Genomic DNA, 18,996 nt, shown 5'->3' on the forward strand with positions numbered 1-18,996 from the left:
CCAGACTGGACTCAAACTCCTGGACTCAAGGGATCCTCTAACCTCAGCTGCCCACACAGCTGGGATGACAGGCATGCACCACCATACCTGGCTTAGTATTATTTTTTTCTACCTAAAATTTCTAGATCAGCTTTATCCAAGCTGAAAGTCTTATTAATTTGGAACCCTGGTTTGGTCTGTACTCTAAATACATGCTGAGATATTAAAATACTGCTGTTAGCTCTCTCCACCATCTTGGATCCTGTGGAGGTCTCCTGGGAACAGGACTTCTTAAAGGAAGAATGTCTGGAAGGCTGTGGTCCAAGGGCATTTTTGCTGGCTATAAATGGGGTCTCCAGAAAAAAAGGGAGCACATAGCTTTTCTTAAAATTGAAGGTGTTTATGCCCCAGATGAAACAAAATTCTATTTGGGCAAGAGATGTGCTTATGTATACAAAGCAAAGAACAACACAGTGACTCCTGGTGGCAAACCAAACAAAACCAGATTCATCTGGGGAAAGGTAACTCAGGCACATGGAAACGGTGGTGTGGTTCATGCCAAATTCCAAAGCAATCTTCCTGCTAATGCTATCGGACACAGAATCTGAGCGACGCTGTACACCACAAGGGTTTAAACTAATGAAAAGTCAGTAAAAGTGGATTTGCGCTATTGTAAATAAATAAATAAACAAAAATAAAATACTGCTCTTAAAATCTAGAACTGTTATTGTTTCTTGATTTACAGCTAGAAGAGATTTCTAAAGACTGTCTCATTTCTGTCTCTTCTAAGCTTTTTTTGTAAATGACTATATAACGTGTAATGTATTCATCTGACTCTAACCTTGGGCAAGTTATTTAACCCTTCCTGAGTTTGAGCTCAGTGCAGAAAATACTTACTGATATCAAGTGCCAAGCATTGTGCATGGTTTACTCATGGTTGCCAAGGATTCAATGAGAATTTACATAATGTTCTTTGATATACAGCAAAGCCACAGCAAATATTAATTTCATTCATGGGCATTATCTCATCGCTGAAAGTTTTTTTATTACTTAGAGCGTAAAGTGCATAACTGATTCAACAATACATTCCCATCTCTCACTGTCTGAAACTTTGAAATGTTACTAAGTTCAGAACAGTTCTGAAGAAAGGGTAGTGAGAACTGCATCAAAGAAAACACAAAACAGAGATAAGGTTTCCTTTTTAGGACATTTAAAACAGTATGAAGAAAATTCTGAAGTCAGAAAAAATTTTCAAAATAATTTTTTGAAGGCCAGAGCAGTGGCTCACGCCTATAATCCCAGCACTTTGGGAGGTGGAGGTGGGTGGATCACCTGAGGGCAGGAGTTCGAGACCAGCCTGGCCAACATGGTGGAAACCCCATCTCTCCTAAAAATACAAAAATTAGCCAGGGGTAGTGCCTGTAATCCCAGCTACTCAAGAGGCTGAGGCAGGAGAATCACTTGAACCCAGGAGGTGGAGATTGCAGTGAGCTGAGATTGTGCCAGTGCACACCAGCGTGGGTGACAGAGCAAGACTCCCGTTTCAAATGATAATAATAATTTTTTGGAGTCAGACATGTTAGGGTAGTTACACAACAATTTACTAATATGGTAAAGTACCCCCCAAAAAATAAAATTGCAGCCGAGCATGGTATCTCATGCCTGTAATTGCAGTACTTTGGGAGGCCAAGGCCGACAGATCACTTGAGCCCAGGAGTTGGAGACCAGGCTGGGCAACACGGTGAAACCCTATCACTACAAAAAATACAAAAATTAGCCAGGTATGGTGGTGTATGCCTATGGTCCCAGTTACTTGAGAGGCTGGGGCGGGAGGATCACTTGGGCCCAGGAGGTGGAGGTTGCAGTGAGCTGAGATTGCAACCACTGCACTCCAGCCTGGTTAACAAAACAAGACTCTGTCTCTAAATAAATAAATAAATAAGCAAGCACCAATAGACTCAAGGACTCAAATTTTATATACACATACTTTCTTCTTTCTTCTTAGGGATTCCTGTATTCTAAGAGACACACATTATATTAACCAATCATTTTTTTAGCCTCTAAAAAACCCACATTTAAATTTGTTCAGAGAAATAGAGGTGTTCTTTACCATTTTTAAAATCTAGTTCCTTCTAAAATGCTGGTCATGGTCATAATCTAGTTCAATTGTTAACACTTTAAATCTCTATAACTTCAATAAAAGGTATAATGCACTCATGAAAACATGAGGAATTTATAAGTGCTTTCAGCCAATACAGGGGCACCAATAACAAAGATCTGTATAAAGAGAGTTTGGAGAAGCTATCATGTTAATGCACAAACAAGCAGAAAAGAAAAGATATACACAAAACTTATCTTACCTGCTGAAAATTTTCGTTTCCCCAGTCTCTCAGTAAGACTCAATCTAACCAAGGGTTCTTCTCCTGAAATGGCAAAAGCAGAATTTCTCTATCCTTAGTTAATTTTTCTGTATTCAGTAACTACTAATGGGTACAAACTATGTTCTGATACTAGTGTGAACCCACCCAGAAAGTCTCTTGAAAATCAGGTCTCAGTCTTAAGGAAGGCCATTACATCAAAAAAAAAAAACAAAAAAAACCCCCAAAACCTATTAATAATAAACAGCCAAACATACAGCCTAAACAGAAGCAATAGCATAGTACTAATTATTACTATTATTTTGATAATAATAACAGACTCTTGCTCTGTCACTCAGGCTGGAGTGCAGTGGTGCCATTTGGCTCATTGCAACCTCCACCTCCTGGGTTCAAGCAATTCTCCTGTCTCAGCCTCCCGAGTAGCTGGGACTACTGTGCACACTACCATGCCTGGTTTTTTTTTTTTTGAGACAGAGTCTCACTCTGTCTCCCAGGCTAGAGTGCAGTGGCCCAATCTCGGCTCACTGCAACCTCCACCTCCCGGGTTCAAGCGATTCTCCTAAATCAGCCTGAGTAGCTGCGATTACAGCTGTGCACCACCATGCCCGGCTAAATTTTGTATTTTTAGTAGAGACAGGGTTTCACCACATTGGTCAGGCTGGTCTCGAATTTCTGACCTTGTGATCTGCCCACCTCGGCCTCCCAAAGTGCTGGGATTACAGGCGTGAGCCAACACACCCGGCCTAATTTTTGGATTTTTAGTAGAGACAGGGTTTCACCATGTTGGCCAGGCTGGTCTTGAACTCCTGGCCTCAAACGATCTGTCCGCCCTGGCCTCCCAAAGTGCTGAGATTATACATGTAAGCCACTGCACACAGCCTAGAATAGTACTAATTATTAATAGCAGTCGAGTATAAGACAGATTGTATTCTTAACCAATTGGTTATAAAGCTGAAACTATCCTTTTGCTCATGTACTCTGATATGTTAAATGAAACTGTACTCTACTCCAATGTTAACTCTCCAATATAACTATCTCTGATCACCTCAGGAAGAAGTGAGCTCTCTCTTCTAATTCTTTGTTGTTTGAATTGCACAAACATTTAAATGTATCTATATCTATAATTCCTTATTAGGCTTAAAATTATTAAGTGAAAATACTTTACTACAGGCCGGGTGTGGTGGCTAACACCTATAATCCCAGCAATTTGGGAGGCTGAGGCGGGCAGATGATTTGAGGTTAGCAGTTCAAGACCAGTGTGGCCAACATGGTGAAACCCCGTTTCTACCAAAAATACAAAAATTAGCCAGGCGTGGTGGCGGGTGCCTATAATCCCAGCTACTGGTGAGGCTGAGGCAGGAGAATCACTTGAACCTGGGAGGCGGAGGTTGCAGTGAGTGGAGATCGCACCATTGCATTTTAGCCTGGGCGACAGAGCAAGACTCCATCTAAAAACAAAACAAAAAAAATTAATGGCCAAGAACGGTGGCTCATGCCTATAATCCCAGCACTTCGGGAGGCCGAGGCGGGCGGATCACCCGAGGTCGGGAGTTTGAGACCAGCCAGACCAACATGGAGAAACCCCGTCTCTACTAAAAATACAAAAAAATCAGCCGGGCTTGGTGGCACATGCCTATAATCCCAACTACTTGGGAGGCTGAGACAGGAAAATTGCTTGAACCCAGAAGACGGAGGTTGCGGTGAGCCGAGATCATGCCACTGCACTCCAGCCTAGGCAACAGGAGTGCAACTCTGTCTCAAAAAAAGAAATAAATAAAAAACTTTATTATAGTTCTTTAGTCACGTGGGAAGCCAATAAACTTATTGAGTGGATATAAACAGTAAATGGAAAAATATATGTGAGGGCTGCTTGAAAAAGAATTTCAACCTTTTAAATATTAGAGTTGAATGTACCAACTTTTCATCTTTATATCTCATCAGCATACTAACAAATTCCTGAAAATTCATCAAAGGTAAAAGATACCCAAGGATTTTGCATTCCCAATTATATAAAAGTAGAGGCTTGACAACTCTAAGACCTATCTATACCTTACCTTGTTTGGTGGAGAGAGTTACTGTCCTCACCACAGTCCTGACATTTTCTTTTTCAGGACCTGGAACGGGCTCAGGGTGGAGTAAAAGACTGGAAACTCCTGAAGAACCCTCTGAATAAGGCAAGTCAAAGAACAGCAAATAATTTATGGAAAATAATGCTATCGCAAGTCAAAAAATTTGTTTTTGTAACCAGTTAAGTCCAATACGGACTGATATTATGACTATAAGCCAATCAGCCTTTCTGTATGTTTGCCTACAGTCAAACCGAGTAGTGGTGAGGGGAGCCTTGGGCATGATGTGAAACCAAAATATAAAATTATTTTGAGTGACTTAGGCACCCAAACTACTTTTGTTTACCAATAAGGCTAATATTTACCAATAAAGCGAATATTATTCTAAAATTAACCTCAGAGGTACACTAGCCATCAGGTGTATCAATCCAACCTATTCTATTTAATCATCTGAAAACACAACTCCAAGGTTCCTATAAAGCAAGCCTTAAAACAAGGTTTTTAGAACCATTTCTCTCTATATATATCACACTTCACACTATAAATTTTAAGGCTGGAGGCTGGGCACGGTGGATTACCTGAGGTCGAGAGTTCGAGACCAGCCTAACCAACATGGAGAAACCCTGTCTTTACTAAAAATACAAAATTACCCAGGCGTGGTGGCACGTGCCTGTAATCCCAGCTACTCGGGAGGCTGAGGCAGCAGAATAGCTTGAACCGGGAGGTGGAGGTTGCGGTGAGCAAAGATTGTGCCATTGCACTCCAGCCTGGGCAACAAAAGCAAAACTCTGTCTCAAAAAAAAAAAAAATTGGGGGTTGGAAATACAGAGCAATCAGGCTGACGTAAGCTCCAGAAGAAAATCCTAGCAGCTCTTGAGGAAGAACTCTTCTACTAGAAAATGAAGTTTTTCCTTTTTTTTCTTTTTTGAGACAGAGTCTTGCTCTGTCGCCAGGCTGGAATACAATGGTGCGATCTCAGCTCATTGCAACCTCTGCCTCCTGGGTTCAAGCAATTCTCATGCCTCAGCCTCCCGAGTAGCTGGGACTATAGGCGCATGCCACCATGCCTGGCTAATTTTTTGTTTTAGTAGAGACGGGGTTTCACCATGTTGGCCAGGATGGTCTGGATCTCCCAACCTCATGATTCGCCCTCCTCGGCCTCCCAAAGTGCTGGGATTACAAGCGTGAGCCACCATGCCCAGCCTTTCCTCTCTTAAAATAATTTCTTTTTAACCACTATAAGAACTTACAGAATTAATATAGTTCTTATATGATGTTCTTTAGAGCTATATTTTTCAAGATATACAGGTTCTTTCAGATTCTTTATTGTACCCAGCTCTGAATAGTCAGGGACTGAAACACAGCTGCAGTGAATTAAAAGCAACCACAATTTAAATAAGTCTGTGTTTTACTTCAAACAGGCCATGGAAATGAAAATCTATTTGCTCATTTTGGCTGTTGCTTCTAGAAGCATCCTTAGTATTCTGCCCTAGCAACATACAACTATCCATGCCAAAACGTGATGACTTACCACCTTGCTTCTTAGATTTTTCCTTCATTTTCTTTGACTTAATTTCCTCAAGAGTTTTTATTCCAAAATTCAAACATTCACCTGAAAATCCAAATAGAAATTTTATGAGGAACGAGAGCCTTTTCATCTTTGTATTTTATCTGTACATAGCAGGCATTTTTTTTTAATAAATGATCAACAGAAACTAAGTATAGGTAAGTATGTGTGTAGCATGGGAAAAAGAAGAGGGAGGTCAATGATTGTGAACTAAATTTCAAAGGTAGTTTCAACAGTGCTATAACAGGTACCAATCTAGCCTCTTCTTACCTTGCTTTATATTGACTGCAGGTTTCCGGACAGAAGTCACTCGTAATCCATTGTGAACTTCAGGAGTTGGTTGCAGGGTAGGTGTTTTGGTTTCATCACCTTCCTCAGAAAATTGATCTATATATCAACATTTAAGGCAAATTCATAATTAAAAATAAGCCTATAGCTTTAATCCTGATTTCTGCCCAATTCACTATGTGACCCTATTTATTTGCCTTAAAGAAGGAGCCAGACAGAACTTACCATCATCATCTTCATCATCATCTGCAGCATTAATTACAACTGGTGGATGCGTGGGGCTAGGAACATTTTCGGAACTTTCTACTTTCATAACGCTCCGCAGCTGAGGGGAAGGATTGGACTGGACAGACAATTTGTTCTGCTGAACTGAAAGTTGGCTAGCCTTCACTTCCTCTTCTGGTGACTCAGGCACAGTGGGCAACACAGCTAAACGCACAAAATCAGTCATAAATTAAAAACAGAAGATACAACCCCAATTTACCAAAAATTCCTGACCACCTATGAAAAGTATAGTGTATTTATCTTATGAGCATTTATGTCTTTTCACTAAATTTCCTCATTTAAGTTCTAAAGTCCCAGGGAGGGAAAAAATGTGCTTTTAGCTAATTAACTCTCCACTAACTCTCTACTGTACATAAACACAAAGTGGGCACTCAGAATAAACAGAAGACTAGAAGAAGCATAGTACCTGTTCACAAATTCTAGACCTTTAATTTTAATAGTGCAATTCTAGGCTTTTTGCTCAGCAAAGTAGTAGCTTCTAAGACCAAGCATATGACACTTATTTGAACCAAACCAGAAAGGAATAAGTCTACTTTTTTCCCTTAAATTGAGGTAAAAAGATGTAGCCATCAAATTTTAATCACGTAGCAACTGTGGCTTTTAAATGGCCAATTCCACTTTTAAATTACTTTAAAATGGACTTTGGGGATAACTACTAGCTTTTTAGTTTTATTTTAGATTATAGTCTAGAGTAGGGTTGGCAAATATTTTCTGTAAAGAGCCAGTTAATAATTTAGGCTTTGTGGGCCATATGGTTTCTGTCTCAACTACTCAATTCTATAGCACTAGCACAAAACTGGTAATAGAAAATATGTAAATGAATGGGCAACGCTGTATTCCAATAAAACTTATTTTACAAAACAGGCAGAGGACCAGTTTTGCCAACCTTTGACCTACAAAATCAGATTTATTTTGAAAACGTTTATGGGTCTGATAAGAATATGAGAAATGAAGTAAGTATAATAACTTAAATGGCACGCCAAGATATATAATGGCTCTAAGGCCATGGATAAATCATTTAACCTTAATAAGATTCAGTTCACTCATCTGTAAAGTGGAAATAATTCTGCTGTTTCACAAGACTGAAAGGAGCCAATGTCTGAAAAGTACTGTTGTACGGTGTGCATAATAGGTGTTCATTTGATATTCTTTTAAAATTAAAAACTGATCTCACTTTTGCTCGGAGGTAGGAAAAGGCCATCAACATATCGTCCTCTATTGTGATGGAAAGCGCAGTTTAATTTTTGACATCCTGTTGGCTGATTTTCCCAATAACAAGGAATTTCACTGCGTTTTTTCTGTAAAAGGGAAAAACACATTGCTTTCAAATAAAACAGTGATACGTATATTAATGTGGTAGTTTGCTTTGTAGACAAAGTTCATACAGGGTTCAAAAATCCGAGGCATGTGAGATGATTTTTAGAAGGAAGAGACATTGCTGAAAATAACATAACTTAGGCATGATGGAGAGCTGAATGGAGCAGGAGAGTAGTTTATGTTATTCTTTCCCTTTTTACCCTCATCCTGGAACCCCTAAAATATCTACACTTAATTTAGAGAAGCAGGATGATACAGTAGTTTAAGTTTATGAAATCAAAGATAACGGTCTGAATCTCTATTATGCTACTTATTGGCCAGGTGGCCTTGGACAATTCATGCCTCTAAGCCTCACTTTCCTTAGCTATAAAATGGGAATAAATGGTTTCTTATGAAGATTACATAAAATAATGTATATAAAGCACTAAGCACATAGGTCAAACTCAATAAACTGCAGTTATTACTTGAAGCTGAGAGTTCAAGGGTTTGAGAAAATTCTTCCCATTCATGAATTCTCAAAGTAAGGCACCTGTAACAACACACTAAGGATGTTAGGTATCCTTCCCAAGTCACCTTACTTTTTTTTTTTTTGAGACAGAGTCTTGCTCTGTCACCCAGGCTGGAGTGCAGTGGCGCGATCTCCACTCACTGTAAGCTCCGCTTCCCGGGTTCACGCCATTCTCCTGCCTCAGCCTCCTGAGTAGCTGGGACTACAGGTGCCTGCCACCATGCCCGGCTAATTTTTTTTGTATTTTTAGTAGATACGGGGTTTCACCATGTTAGCCAGGATGGTCTCGATCTCCTGACCTCGTGATCCGCCTGCCTCAGCCTCCCAAAGTGCTGGGATTACAGGTGTGAGCCACCGCGCCCAGCCAGTCACCTTACTTTTATAAAGGAAAATTGGGAGAAAAAAAAAAAGAATATCTGTGCATCTAGAATAGAATAAACTGCTGAATCATAGGAAGTATGTCCAAGAAAAATATATACATTAGTTCTCCAACAGCTGTGTATAAGCAATGTTCACAGCAATATTATTTTCAATAGCTCTATAATTTTGCAAACCCATGTGTAAATCAATACTAGAATGGATAAAGAAACCGTATTCATACAACAGAATATCATCCAGTAATGAGAAGGAATAAACCATTGCTATACTCAATGCCACAGATGTGAAATGAAAGAAGCCAGACACAAGAGTGCATACTATATGATTCCGTTTATGAAAAGATCAAAACAGTCAAAACTTCTCCACGGTAGAGTAGTTGGGATGCTGATCAGCTTTGGGGATGTGGTTAGTAACAAGGGGACAAAGGGGAAGATAGATTACTGCTAATACTCTATTTCTTGAACTAGGTGCTGATCAAATAAGTATAATCAGTCTATGAAAATTCTTCGAGTTGTAAGATTATGATTTTGCACTTTTCTAGATACAGTTTAATAGTTCAAAAAAGGGGAAAAAAAGATATGAGAAGTACTCCCAAAAAGTAACTAACCTCCGATGAACTGCATTATGTCAAATCTCTAATCATCATAAACAGCCTACGGTTTAAAATTTCAGGAAAAAACACCAGCATTGAAAATATGGAGAAGAGAGACAGAGAAACAATAACCATTACAAAAAGACACTTAAATGTATCAAAAAGGGCAAAGGTCAAAATCTACTATATTGAGAGACTGATAAAATTCAGTGATACACTGTTTTCAGGGATGTGGAAGAATCAGGCAGTCTCAAACACATAATGGAAATGTAAACTTGCTCCACATCTCTGAAAGGTGATTTGGCAAAATCAGTTTTTTAAAAGTATGTTCTAAGTTTATGTCATATGCATAATTACCTACTAATATTTTTTAAAGTATAATTTTTAAAAAGAATTAATTATTAATCAATATTAATATTATTATTAATTTTAATTAATATTATTGATTTTTAAAAAAGTATAATATATTTTAAAAGTATCAGCTACTGTGGGCACACTGCCTATAGAGTAGCCCTGCTTCTCAAGGAGCAGTAAAAATAAAAGTAAAAATAAAAGTACAGCAAATATCGTTACTTTCGAAGAACTAGACAAAATTTATTAGTCCTCTGTCACACCCAAAATGTAGATGTAATAGCGTAATAGCTACCACTGTTTTTTAGACAGGAATAACAATTATTCAATTCTTCCTTTCTCAAGGCAGAATCTAATGCCAATCTTCCTTGTTCCTAAGCCTGCCTTTGCTTAAATTTTACATCTTTCCTGGAAGCCATTTTCAAATTACTGAATGACTTCTGTAACAGTATCTTCTATACAAAGAAGTCACATGACATTTATTTGATCTGTTTAATACATTTACTAGATTTTGTTTCTAACTGAAAAGTAATATATGTGCAACGAAGACAACTTGGAAAATGGAAATAAATGCCAATTATGCTATTACCCAAAGAGAATCACTTATTTTGGTATGAATTCTTTTTACTTGTAAAAAAAATCACAAGTGACTACATGCATACTAAAAAGAAAGGTATTCCATGTAATTCTGTACATTTTTCCTTAGTAATATCCTCCACATGCCAGGCGTGGTGGCTCACGCCTGTAATCTCAACACTTTGGGAGGCCAAGGTGGGTTGATCACCTGAGGTCAGGAGCCTGACCAATATGGTGAAACCCCGTCTCTACTAAAAAATACAAAAATTAGCTGGGCATGGTGGAGGGCACCTGCAGTCCCAGCTATGCGGGAGGCTGAGACAGGAGAATCGCTTGAACCTGGGAGGTGGAGGTTTCAGTGAGCCAAGATGGAGTCACTGCACTCCAGCCTGGGTGACAGAGTAAGACTCCATCTCAAAAACAAAAACAAAAACAAAAAAACATCCTCCACGGTAATATTTCTCCTACATAATTATGTCTTCACATTTTTAACAGTAATACAGCACATGATCCAAAGATAAAACAGTTGATTCTCATTATTTGCAGTAGTTATGTTCTATAAAGTCACTGGGAACACTGAATTAGTAAATACTAAATCATTTTTCCTAAGGGAAATAGAGTTGGGTTCCTGTGAGACTCTGGTCACATTTTCATCAACTAATCAATACATAACTTTGTTTTGGGTGCATTTAATATTGTTCATTCATTAATATGAAACGCAAGACCAACAGCACTATAACTCAAACTTGAACAAAGCTTATCTAACATCTATTTTCTTTTTTTTTTTGAGACGGTGTCTCGCTCTGTCACCCAGGTTGGAGTGCAGTGGCACAATCTCGGCTCACTGAAACCTCCACCTCCCGGGTTCAAGCAATTCTCCTGCCTCAGCCTCCCGAGTAGCTGGGATTATAGGCACGTGCCACCATGCCCAGCTAATTTTTTTGTATTTTTAGTAGAGACAGGGTTTCACCATGTTGTCCAGGCTGGTCTCGAACTCCTGAGATGATCTGCCTGCCTTGGCCTCCCAAAGTGCTGGGATTACAGGCGTGAGCCACCGCGTCCGGCCTAACAATCTATTTTCTCTATAAGACACATCACAGTTTTCTTCTACTCAGCAACACTACAAAGCACTTCAGCAATAGGCCTAGGAGCCATTTTAAGCAGCACCACCACCAACCAAAAGCCGTGGAACCAAATAGATCATGAAAAGGACACTTGTTTACAGTATTAGAAGGAGGCAGAGCTCTGTTCCACCTCACCTGGAAATGTGACTCAATTTGTGAACCAATGTGACACATGTCAAATGACTCAAATTTTTTGCTGCTCTGAACATGTCTATGAATGACCAAGTACTGATTTGGGGGTTATAAATTTCAGCAAGTAGGCAAATTTGCGAATATGGAACCAATGAATAATGAAAATGAATTGCACACAGAAGGGGTACACGGTAAAAAGACTCCTTCTCATCCCTGTCACCTTCCCATAGCCACCATTGTTAAGTTTCACCTTTATACTTCCAGAGATTTTTAAAATTCATATGCAAGTGAAAAACAAATATAAATTATTTTCCCTCTTTTTTTTTTTATTTTTTTTTATTTTGAGATGGGAGTCTCACTGAATAGCCCAGGCTGGAGTACAGTGGTGTAATCTCGCCTCACTGCAATCTCCACCTCCCGGGTTCAAGCAATTCTCCTCCCTCAACCTCCTGAGTAGCTGGGACTACAGGGCTGCATCACCACACCCGGCTAATTTTTGTAATTTGAGTAGAGACAGGGTTTCACTGTGTTGGCCAGCTGGTCTCAAACTCCTGACCTCAGGTGATCCAGCCGCCTCAGCCTCCCAAAGTGCTGGGATTACAGGCATGAGCCACGGCGCCCGGCGTCCCTCTCCTTTTTTAACCCATCTTGCTCTTCACCTTAGGTTTTTTCACTTGACGGTGTATCTTGATTATTTCCATATCAATACATTAGTTTCCCCTTTAAAATTTTTTGTTAACAGCTACCTGGCACTCCACAGTATGAATGTAGCAAAACTTTATTTTAAATGAAGGATAGTTAGGTTATTTCCAGTATTTTACTATTACAAATTGCTACAATAAGCAATTCTGCACACATCTTATTTTGCAGGTAAATACCTATGTGTAAAAAGTATAAGCATTTAGTTTTTTCAAGCAATACAGCCAATAAGCCTCAGTGAAGAAAAGAGTTAACACAGCAGCTCTGAGACTACTATCCTTAGAAATGCCTGCTTGCAAGGCTTGCTCTTGGCTAGCATCTGGGACCTTGGCTTTTAGACACTCCAAGTTAATTGATAAGTGGGGGAGGGAGAAGGCTCAGTATGCCTAGACTGTTTGTAAAAACAATATGGTTAATGCTGAACATCTGCCTTCCTTCTGGGAGTCTGGAATTTGGGTACATGTTTGGTAAAGAGTGCCTATATGGCTAGCACCAATGAAAATCCTAGATGCTGAGTCTCTAATGGATTTCCCTGGGCAGGAACACCACACATGCATTGCTGCATTTTCATGACTGGGAGAAGAGTGTGCTCTGTGTCACCCCTAAAGGGAGGGGGCATAAAAAAACAGGCACACGGATTCTTCCAGATTCCTCCAGTGTCTTTTTATCTTATGATCTGACAGTGTGTCTTTACTCTATTGCTGTAATAAATCTCAACTCTGAATACATCCTAGAGAATCTCTAAATGAAGAGATGCTCCTGGAGACACTGACATACCCTCCATAGGAGCTGTGCCAATATACACTCCACTAACAATGTTACAACATGACTTTTCATGTTATAACATAAAATATAAAAGTTGCAGAGTACTCCTTTATCAATTTACTTGATATCTGCTGCTATTTGCAAGATAGGTAGCTTAGAATGTAGTTAAGAGACAAGAAATACGAAACCAGACTGGAGTAGCTGACCCCAGGCATATGAACTGCATATTTAGTCTCACTCTAACAATTCAGTCCAAAGTCATTAGATGGGGTTGAGGGAGACAGGCATTCAGATGGGAGAAGGGAAGGACATGGTGGCCCAGAGCAGGGTATTGGAGTTTGACTGAGAATAGGAAGGTATCCACATGACCATGTGGAACTGGCATAGGGTGTTGGAACCCACGGAGGGCTGGAGGGTTAAGAGGACATGTGCATGAAAGGGTACCCTGACAAGTGTTGAGTCTGAGCAGGGTTAGCAATGTCTCTGTGCAGAAGAGATCCCAATGTAGGATGAAGAATATATACTCATGTAGGGTCAGTCTTGCATGGCATCAAAGACCAAGTGGGGTGAGGAAGGCAGGGTATTACCAAGGGAACCTGGTACAGAGTTGCAGTATGTGCGCAGGGTCAGGACAGCATCTCACATGCGAGGGCCGCTCAGCACAAAGTATCACAGCCCAAGGGTGTGAAAACAGTATCCATTATAGGGATTGGGTTGGGGGTCAAAAGTAGGATGTTAGGGTCCAAGTAGGGTGAGAAAGAGGTCCCTACGGTGAAGCAAGCAGGGAGGCTTAGCACAGGGTACTAGAGTTGAAACATGGTGAGAAAGGTGTCCTTGTGGAAAAGCTTTGTGTGTCATATCAGAGCCTGAGAGGAAGGAAAAACCTGAGACACAATATTGGTTTTTATACTAGGAGACTGATCAAATAAATAAAAGTATTATGAACAATGAAAACCAAGTTTCTCACTTCTGGAGAAGAGTTACAGGTATGGAAAAGGAGAAGCCTAGACTAAGTCCTGTGGCACTGATGAACTGGAAGCATCTATAGGAACTCATAATTTTTAATACTATGTATCTATTATTAAATACACAGGGCCAGGCATGGTGGCTCACGCCTGTAATCCCAGGACTTTGAGAGGCCAAGGTAGGCGGATCACGAGGTCAGCAGATCGAGACCATCCTGGCTAACATGGTGAAACCCCATCTCTACTAAAAGTACAAAAAATTAGCCGGGAGTGGTGGCGGGCACCTGTAACCCCAGCTACTCGGGAGGCTGAAACAGGAGAATGGTGTGAACCCAGGAGGCGGAGCTTGCAGTGAGCCGAGATTGTGTCACTGCACTCCAGCCTGGGTGACAGAGCAAGACTCCGTCTCAAAAAAAAAAAAAAAAAACCATAATGATGTAAATGTCTGTTAAGTGTACACATTTATATATTCCTTAGCTCTGGCCACTGAGAGGACCTGAAAGTGATAACACTCTAGGAGCAGCCCAAATCTTAACTTCTATATACCATTCTTCAGTAAAAGAAACCAGGGCACCTTGGATAAATGGCCGAATCCAGGGCTGAAGTAGGAAAAGAAGAGGATGAGCCTGGAAAATCTTGTCAGGCCAAAAAGCAGAGATGCTCAAAGAATGATGGAAACATCAAAATGACACAAAAATCAGTTTGAAAGGCTCCTACTGGCCAAATCTGGGTCAATGTGAGCATAAAAGTAATGATAGTAACAGAGTATGACACATTGATTGATTAAAATAGAAAACCACATGTATTAGTCCATTTTCACATTGCTATAAAGAACTACCTGAGACTGGGTAATTTATTTAAAAAAAAAAAAAGGTTTAACTAACTCACAGTTCTGCATGGCTGGGGAGGCCTCAGGAAACTTATAATTATGGCAGGAGGTGAAGAGGACGCAAGACACAAACAAGTCTTACATGGAAGCAAGAGAGTGCGAGCAAAGGGAGTCCCACACTTTTAAACCATCAGATCTCATGAGAACGCACTCGCTATCATGACAACAGCGTGGGGGAAACCGCCCCCATGATCCAATCACCTCCCATCAGGTCTCTCCCTTAACACATGGGGATTACAATAGAGGTGAGATTCAGGTGAGGATACAGAGTCAAACCGTATCACCACAAGTTTGCATTAATTCACATGAATAACGGGGAAAAAGTTGAAGTCTGATGAGAAATGGGGTAAAGGGTCTAAAAGTACCTCTCCACAAAATATTTATTAATTACAAAAAGAAAGCCTTTATAATGAAGCAATCTGGCAGATACCGTCTTAATCAAGTGATCAAAGTTAACATCACCAGTAATGAGAAAATTAAAACTGTGTGCCACAGGATGATATGCAACAAAAATACTATTCACCGGGCATGGCTCACACCTGTAATCTCAGCACTTTGGGAGGCTGAGGCAGGTGGATAACTTGAGGCCAACAATTTGAGACCAGCCTGGCCAACATCGCGAAACTTCGTGTCTACTAAAAAACACAAAAAATTAGATCGGTGTGGTGATGCATGCCCGTTGTCCCAGCTACTCCAGAGGCTGAGGCACAAGAATCACATGAACTCAGGAGGCAGAGGTCGCAGTGAGCTGAGATCACACCACTGCACTCCAGCCTGGGTAACAGCATGAGACTCTGTCTCAAAACATATATATGTGTGTGTGCATATATATATATATATATATACACACATACATATAATTTGTGATATTCCTGCTAAAGATATATAATCTTAATTTAGTAATGAGGGGGAATACAAACAAACCCAAATTGAAGAACATTCTTAAAAACAATTTCCCTATAGCTACCATAAATGTTAAGGGCAATGAAACGCAAGGCAGGACTAAGCAACTGCTCTCAACAGAAGGAGACAAAACGAGTCGTGACAACTATGTGCAACACTTGAATTTGGACTTGTTTTTTTTTTTTTTCTTGAGATGGAGTCTTGCCCTGTCACCCAGGCCAGAGTGGAGTGGCACAATCTCAGCTCAATGCAACCTCCGCCTCCCAGGTTCAAGTGATTCTCCTGCTTCAGCCTCCTGAATATCTAGGATTACAGGCATGTGCCACCACACCCAGCTAATTTTTGTATTTTTAGTAGAGATGGGCTTTCACCATGTTGGTCAGGCTGGTCTCGAACTCCTGATCTCATGATTCACCCGTCTCGGCCTAGTAAAGTGCTGGGATTACAGGCGTGAGCCACTGCGCCCAGCCTGGACTTGCTCTTTCTAAAATAAAAGATATTAAAATAAAACTGGCAAAATTTGAGTGAGATCAAAGGATTAAATGACGGTAATATATCAATGTTAATCTTTTTAAAAAAATTGTTGGAGTCGGCCGGGTGCAGTGGCTCATGCCTGTAATCCCAGCACTTTGGGTGGCCAAGGCAAGTGGATCACCAGAGGTCAGGAGTTCGAGACCAGCCTGACCAGCATGGCAAAACCCCATCTCTTCTAAAAATACAGAATTAGCCGGGCATGGTGGTGCATGCCTGTAATTCCAGCTACTCGGGAGGCTGACGCAGGAGAACTGCTTGAACTAGGGAGGCGGAGGTTGCACTTAGCTGAGACCGTGCTATTGCACTCCAGCCTGGGCAACAAGAGCAAAACTCTGTCTCAAAAAAAAAAAAAAAATTGGAGTCAGCTGGGCACGGTGGCTCACACATGCAATCCCAGCACCTTGGGAGGCCAAAGTGGGTAAATCACCTGAAGTCAGGAGTTTGAGCCCAGCCTGGCCTACATGGTAAAACCCCGTCTCTACTAAAAATACAAAAATTAGCCAGCCATGGTGGCAGGCGCCTGTAATCCCAGCTACTCAGGAGGCTGAGGCAGGAGAATCGCTTGAACCTGGGAGGCGGAGGTTGCAGCGAGCAGATATTGCGCCACTGCACTCTCTGCACTCTAGCCTGGGCGACAGAGTGAGACTCCATTTCAAAAAAGAAAAAAAAATTGCATAGAGGAAAGTTGTGTATATATATACATATATACACGTGTTATGTATATACACACATACATATGTATATATACACATATGTGTATGTGTGTGTGTGTGTGTTCATATATATATATATTTTTTTGAGACAGAGTGTTGCTGTCACCAGGCTGGAGTGCAGTGGTGCGATCTCAGCTCACTGCAACCTCCAACTCCCTGGTTCAAGCGATTCTCCTGCCTCAGCCTCCCAAGTAGCTGGAATTACAGGCACATGCCACCACACCCAGCTAATTTTTTGTATTTTTAGTAGAGATGGGGTTTCACCACGTTGGCTAGGATGGTCTTGATCTCATGACCTCATGATCTACCCGCCTCAGCCTCTCAAAGTGCTGGAACTACAGGCGTGAGCCACCGCACTCAGCCTTAATATATTTTTTAAAAGTCACTTTTGTCCCTATATTTTTTATTGGCCCACCAGGTCTCCAGACTACTTATTAGGATAACGGAAATAAAAAACTTACATCAATCTCCATGTGCCGAAACCTGCACACCTGTCGAAAACAGCGCCCTTCTTGCCATAATGTGCAAACAGTTTCATTTCCTAGTGCAGCTTCACAGTGACGGAATGGGCAGCTGTCGCCCTGTAAACAAATAGAGAACACTCTATTTGTAGCATTGAAATACATCCTAGGTAAAATATCCATAACAAGAGCTCCTGGAATTTAGACAAGCACAAATGAGTAAGAAAGGATTGGTAAGGTAGAAAACAATGGACATGGAATGACAGGAACAAACTGAGAGCAACAAATTTATTATTTCCTATAGCCTATTTCTTGACAGTACCCTTCATTTGATCTGGCATGAGTGACACAAGCTGAGAAAAAGAGTTGAAAAAGACAAGTAGGAGTGTTAGGTCCTCTTTAAAAATGTATTTTACAGTTCATCTTCAAAACTGACATCTCGACTTGTGTAACTCTAGCTTTTGAAGGAAAATCAGAAAGTTAATAGAATTTAAATATAATTAACATATATACAATATAACTGCTTCACTGCATACTTTATGCAATGGTAATATCTGAAATAAAACACTACTGTTGTGCAAACTGCTATAGGTAAGATAAAATTATCACAGCTTTGCTCAAAACTCATCATTTAAAACATAATATCACGCCTGTAATCCCAGCACTTTGGGAGGCCGAGGCGGGCAGATCACGAGGTCAGGAGTTCAAGACAAGCCTGGCCAACACAGTGAAACCCCGTCTCTACTAAAAATACAATTAGCTGGGTGTGGTGGCAGGTGCTGGAAATCCCAGCTACTTGGGAGGCTGAGGCAGGAGAATGGCTTGAACCTGGGAGACGGAGGTTGCAGTGAGCCGAGATCATGCCACTGCACTCCAGCCTGAGTGACAGAACTAGACTCTGTCTCAAAAAAAAAAAAAAAAAAAAAACAAAAAAAACAAGATGACTGAAGAACAAATTTTTGTAACATATACGTTTATAGAATTAGTCATAAAATCACAGAAAGCAGTAGGTATACGAAAATAGAGCTGCAAAAGAATCAAGGAGAAAAACAGAAGTTTTCACAAAGATTAAGCCAAAAAACTGCAAAAGCATATTTAGAATGATGGCTCTATATTCTTAGTACTCAGCAGAAAATCTGGGAGAAGAAAGAAGTCAAATTCAACCCATGACAGTTTCTGGAAGTACAACACAATTCACCCACTCATTTAGTATTAAGTATATAAAATCAAAATTAGTAAGGCATAGGTCAAAGTGCCCCCATTTCCAAAGGCACCCTGAACAGATAAATTTTGAACACTGAATGATGACTACATGCCACGTGCCTTTTCACTTTTGTAGAAGATGGGAAAATTAGTTATATATAAAATGAAGAGAAAAAAACACTGAATTATTCTAAATACATTATCCTTTAGAAAACTGACATAAAGTAATAAACAGTTGGGCAAAAAATATATATAATAAAAACAACTTAAAATGTTGGGAAAATCTTATCCAATTCTATTAAGCAAATTGTAGAAAGAACTGA

General features: G+C 40.3%; 2 protein-coding genes across 2 annotated transcripts in view; one reads left to right on the plus strand and one right to left on the minus strand.

Moving 5' to 3' along the window:
• The window catches only part of ZC3H11A (zinc finger CCCH-type containing 11A), a 55,887-nt gene that overhangs the window by 15,414 nt on the left and 21,477 nt on the right, over window positions 1-18,996 (minus strand). Inside the window, 7 exon segments of the mRNA NM_001131382.1 lie at window positions 2,340-2,402; window positions 4,412-4,522; window positions 5,955-6,035; window positions 6,261-6,377; window positions 6,504-6,707; window positions 7,738-7,861; window positions 17,471-17,590. Coding sequence (NP_001124854.1) covers window positions 2,340-2,402; window positions 4,412-4,522; window positions 5,955-6,035; window positions 6,261-6,377; window positions 6,504-6,707; window positions 7,738-7,861; window positions 17,471-17,590 — 820 coding nt within the window.
• Window positions 282-587, plus strand: LOC112133085 (large ribosomal subunit protein eL33-like). The gene has a single exon (XM_054522624.1). It carries the CDS (start codon window positions 282-284, stop codon window positions 585-587), a length of 306 nt encoding a protein of 101 aa, XP_054378599.1.

This window comes from Pongo abelii, chromosome 1 (assembly GCF_028885655.2).
Source record: "Pongo abelii isolate AG06213 chromosome 1, NHGRI_mPonAbe1-v2.0_pri, whole genome shotgun sequence".
NCBI lineage: Eukaryota > Metazoa > Chordata > Mammalia > Primates > Hominidae > Pongo > Pongo abelii.

Coding starts and splice junctions, on each gene's coding strand:
- LOC112133085 (XM_054522624.1), top strand. CDS start 282: ATGTCTGGAAGGCTGTGGTCCAAGGGCATTTTTGCTGGCTATAAATGG.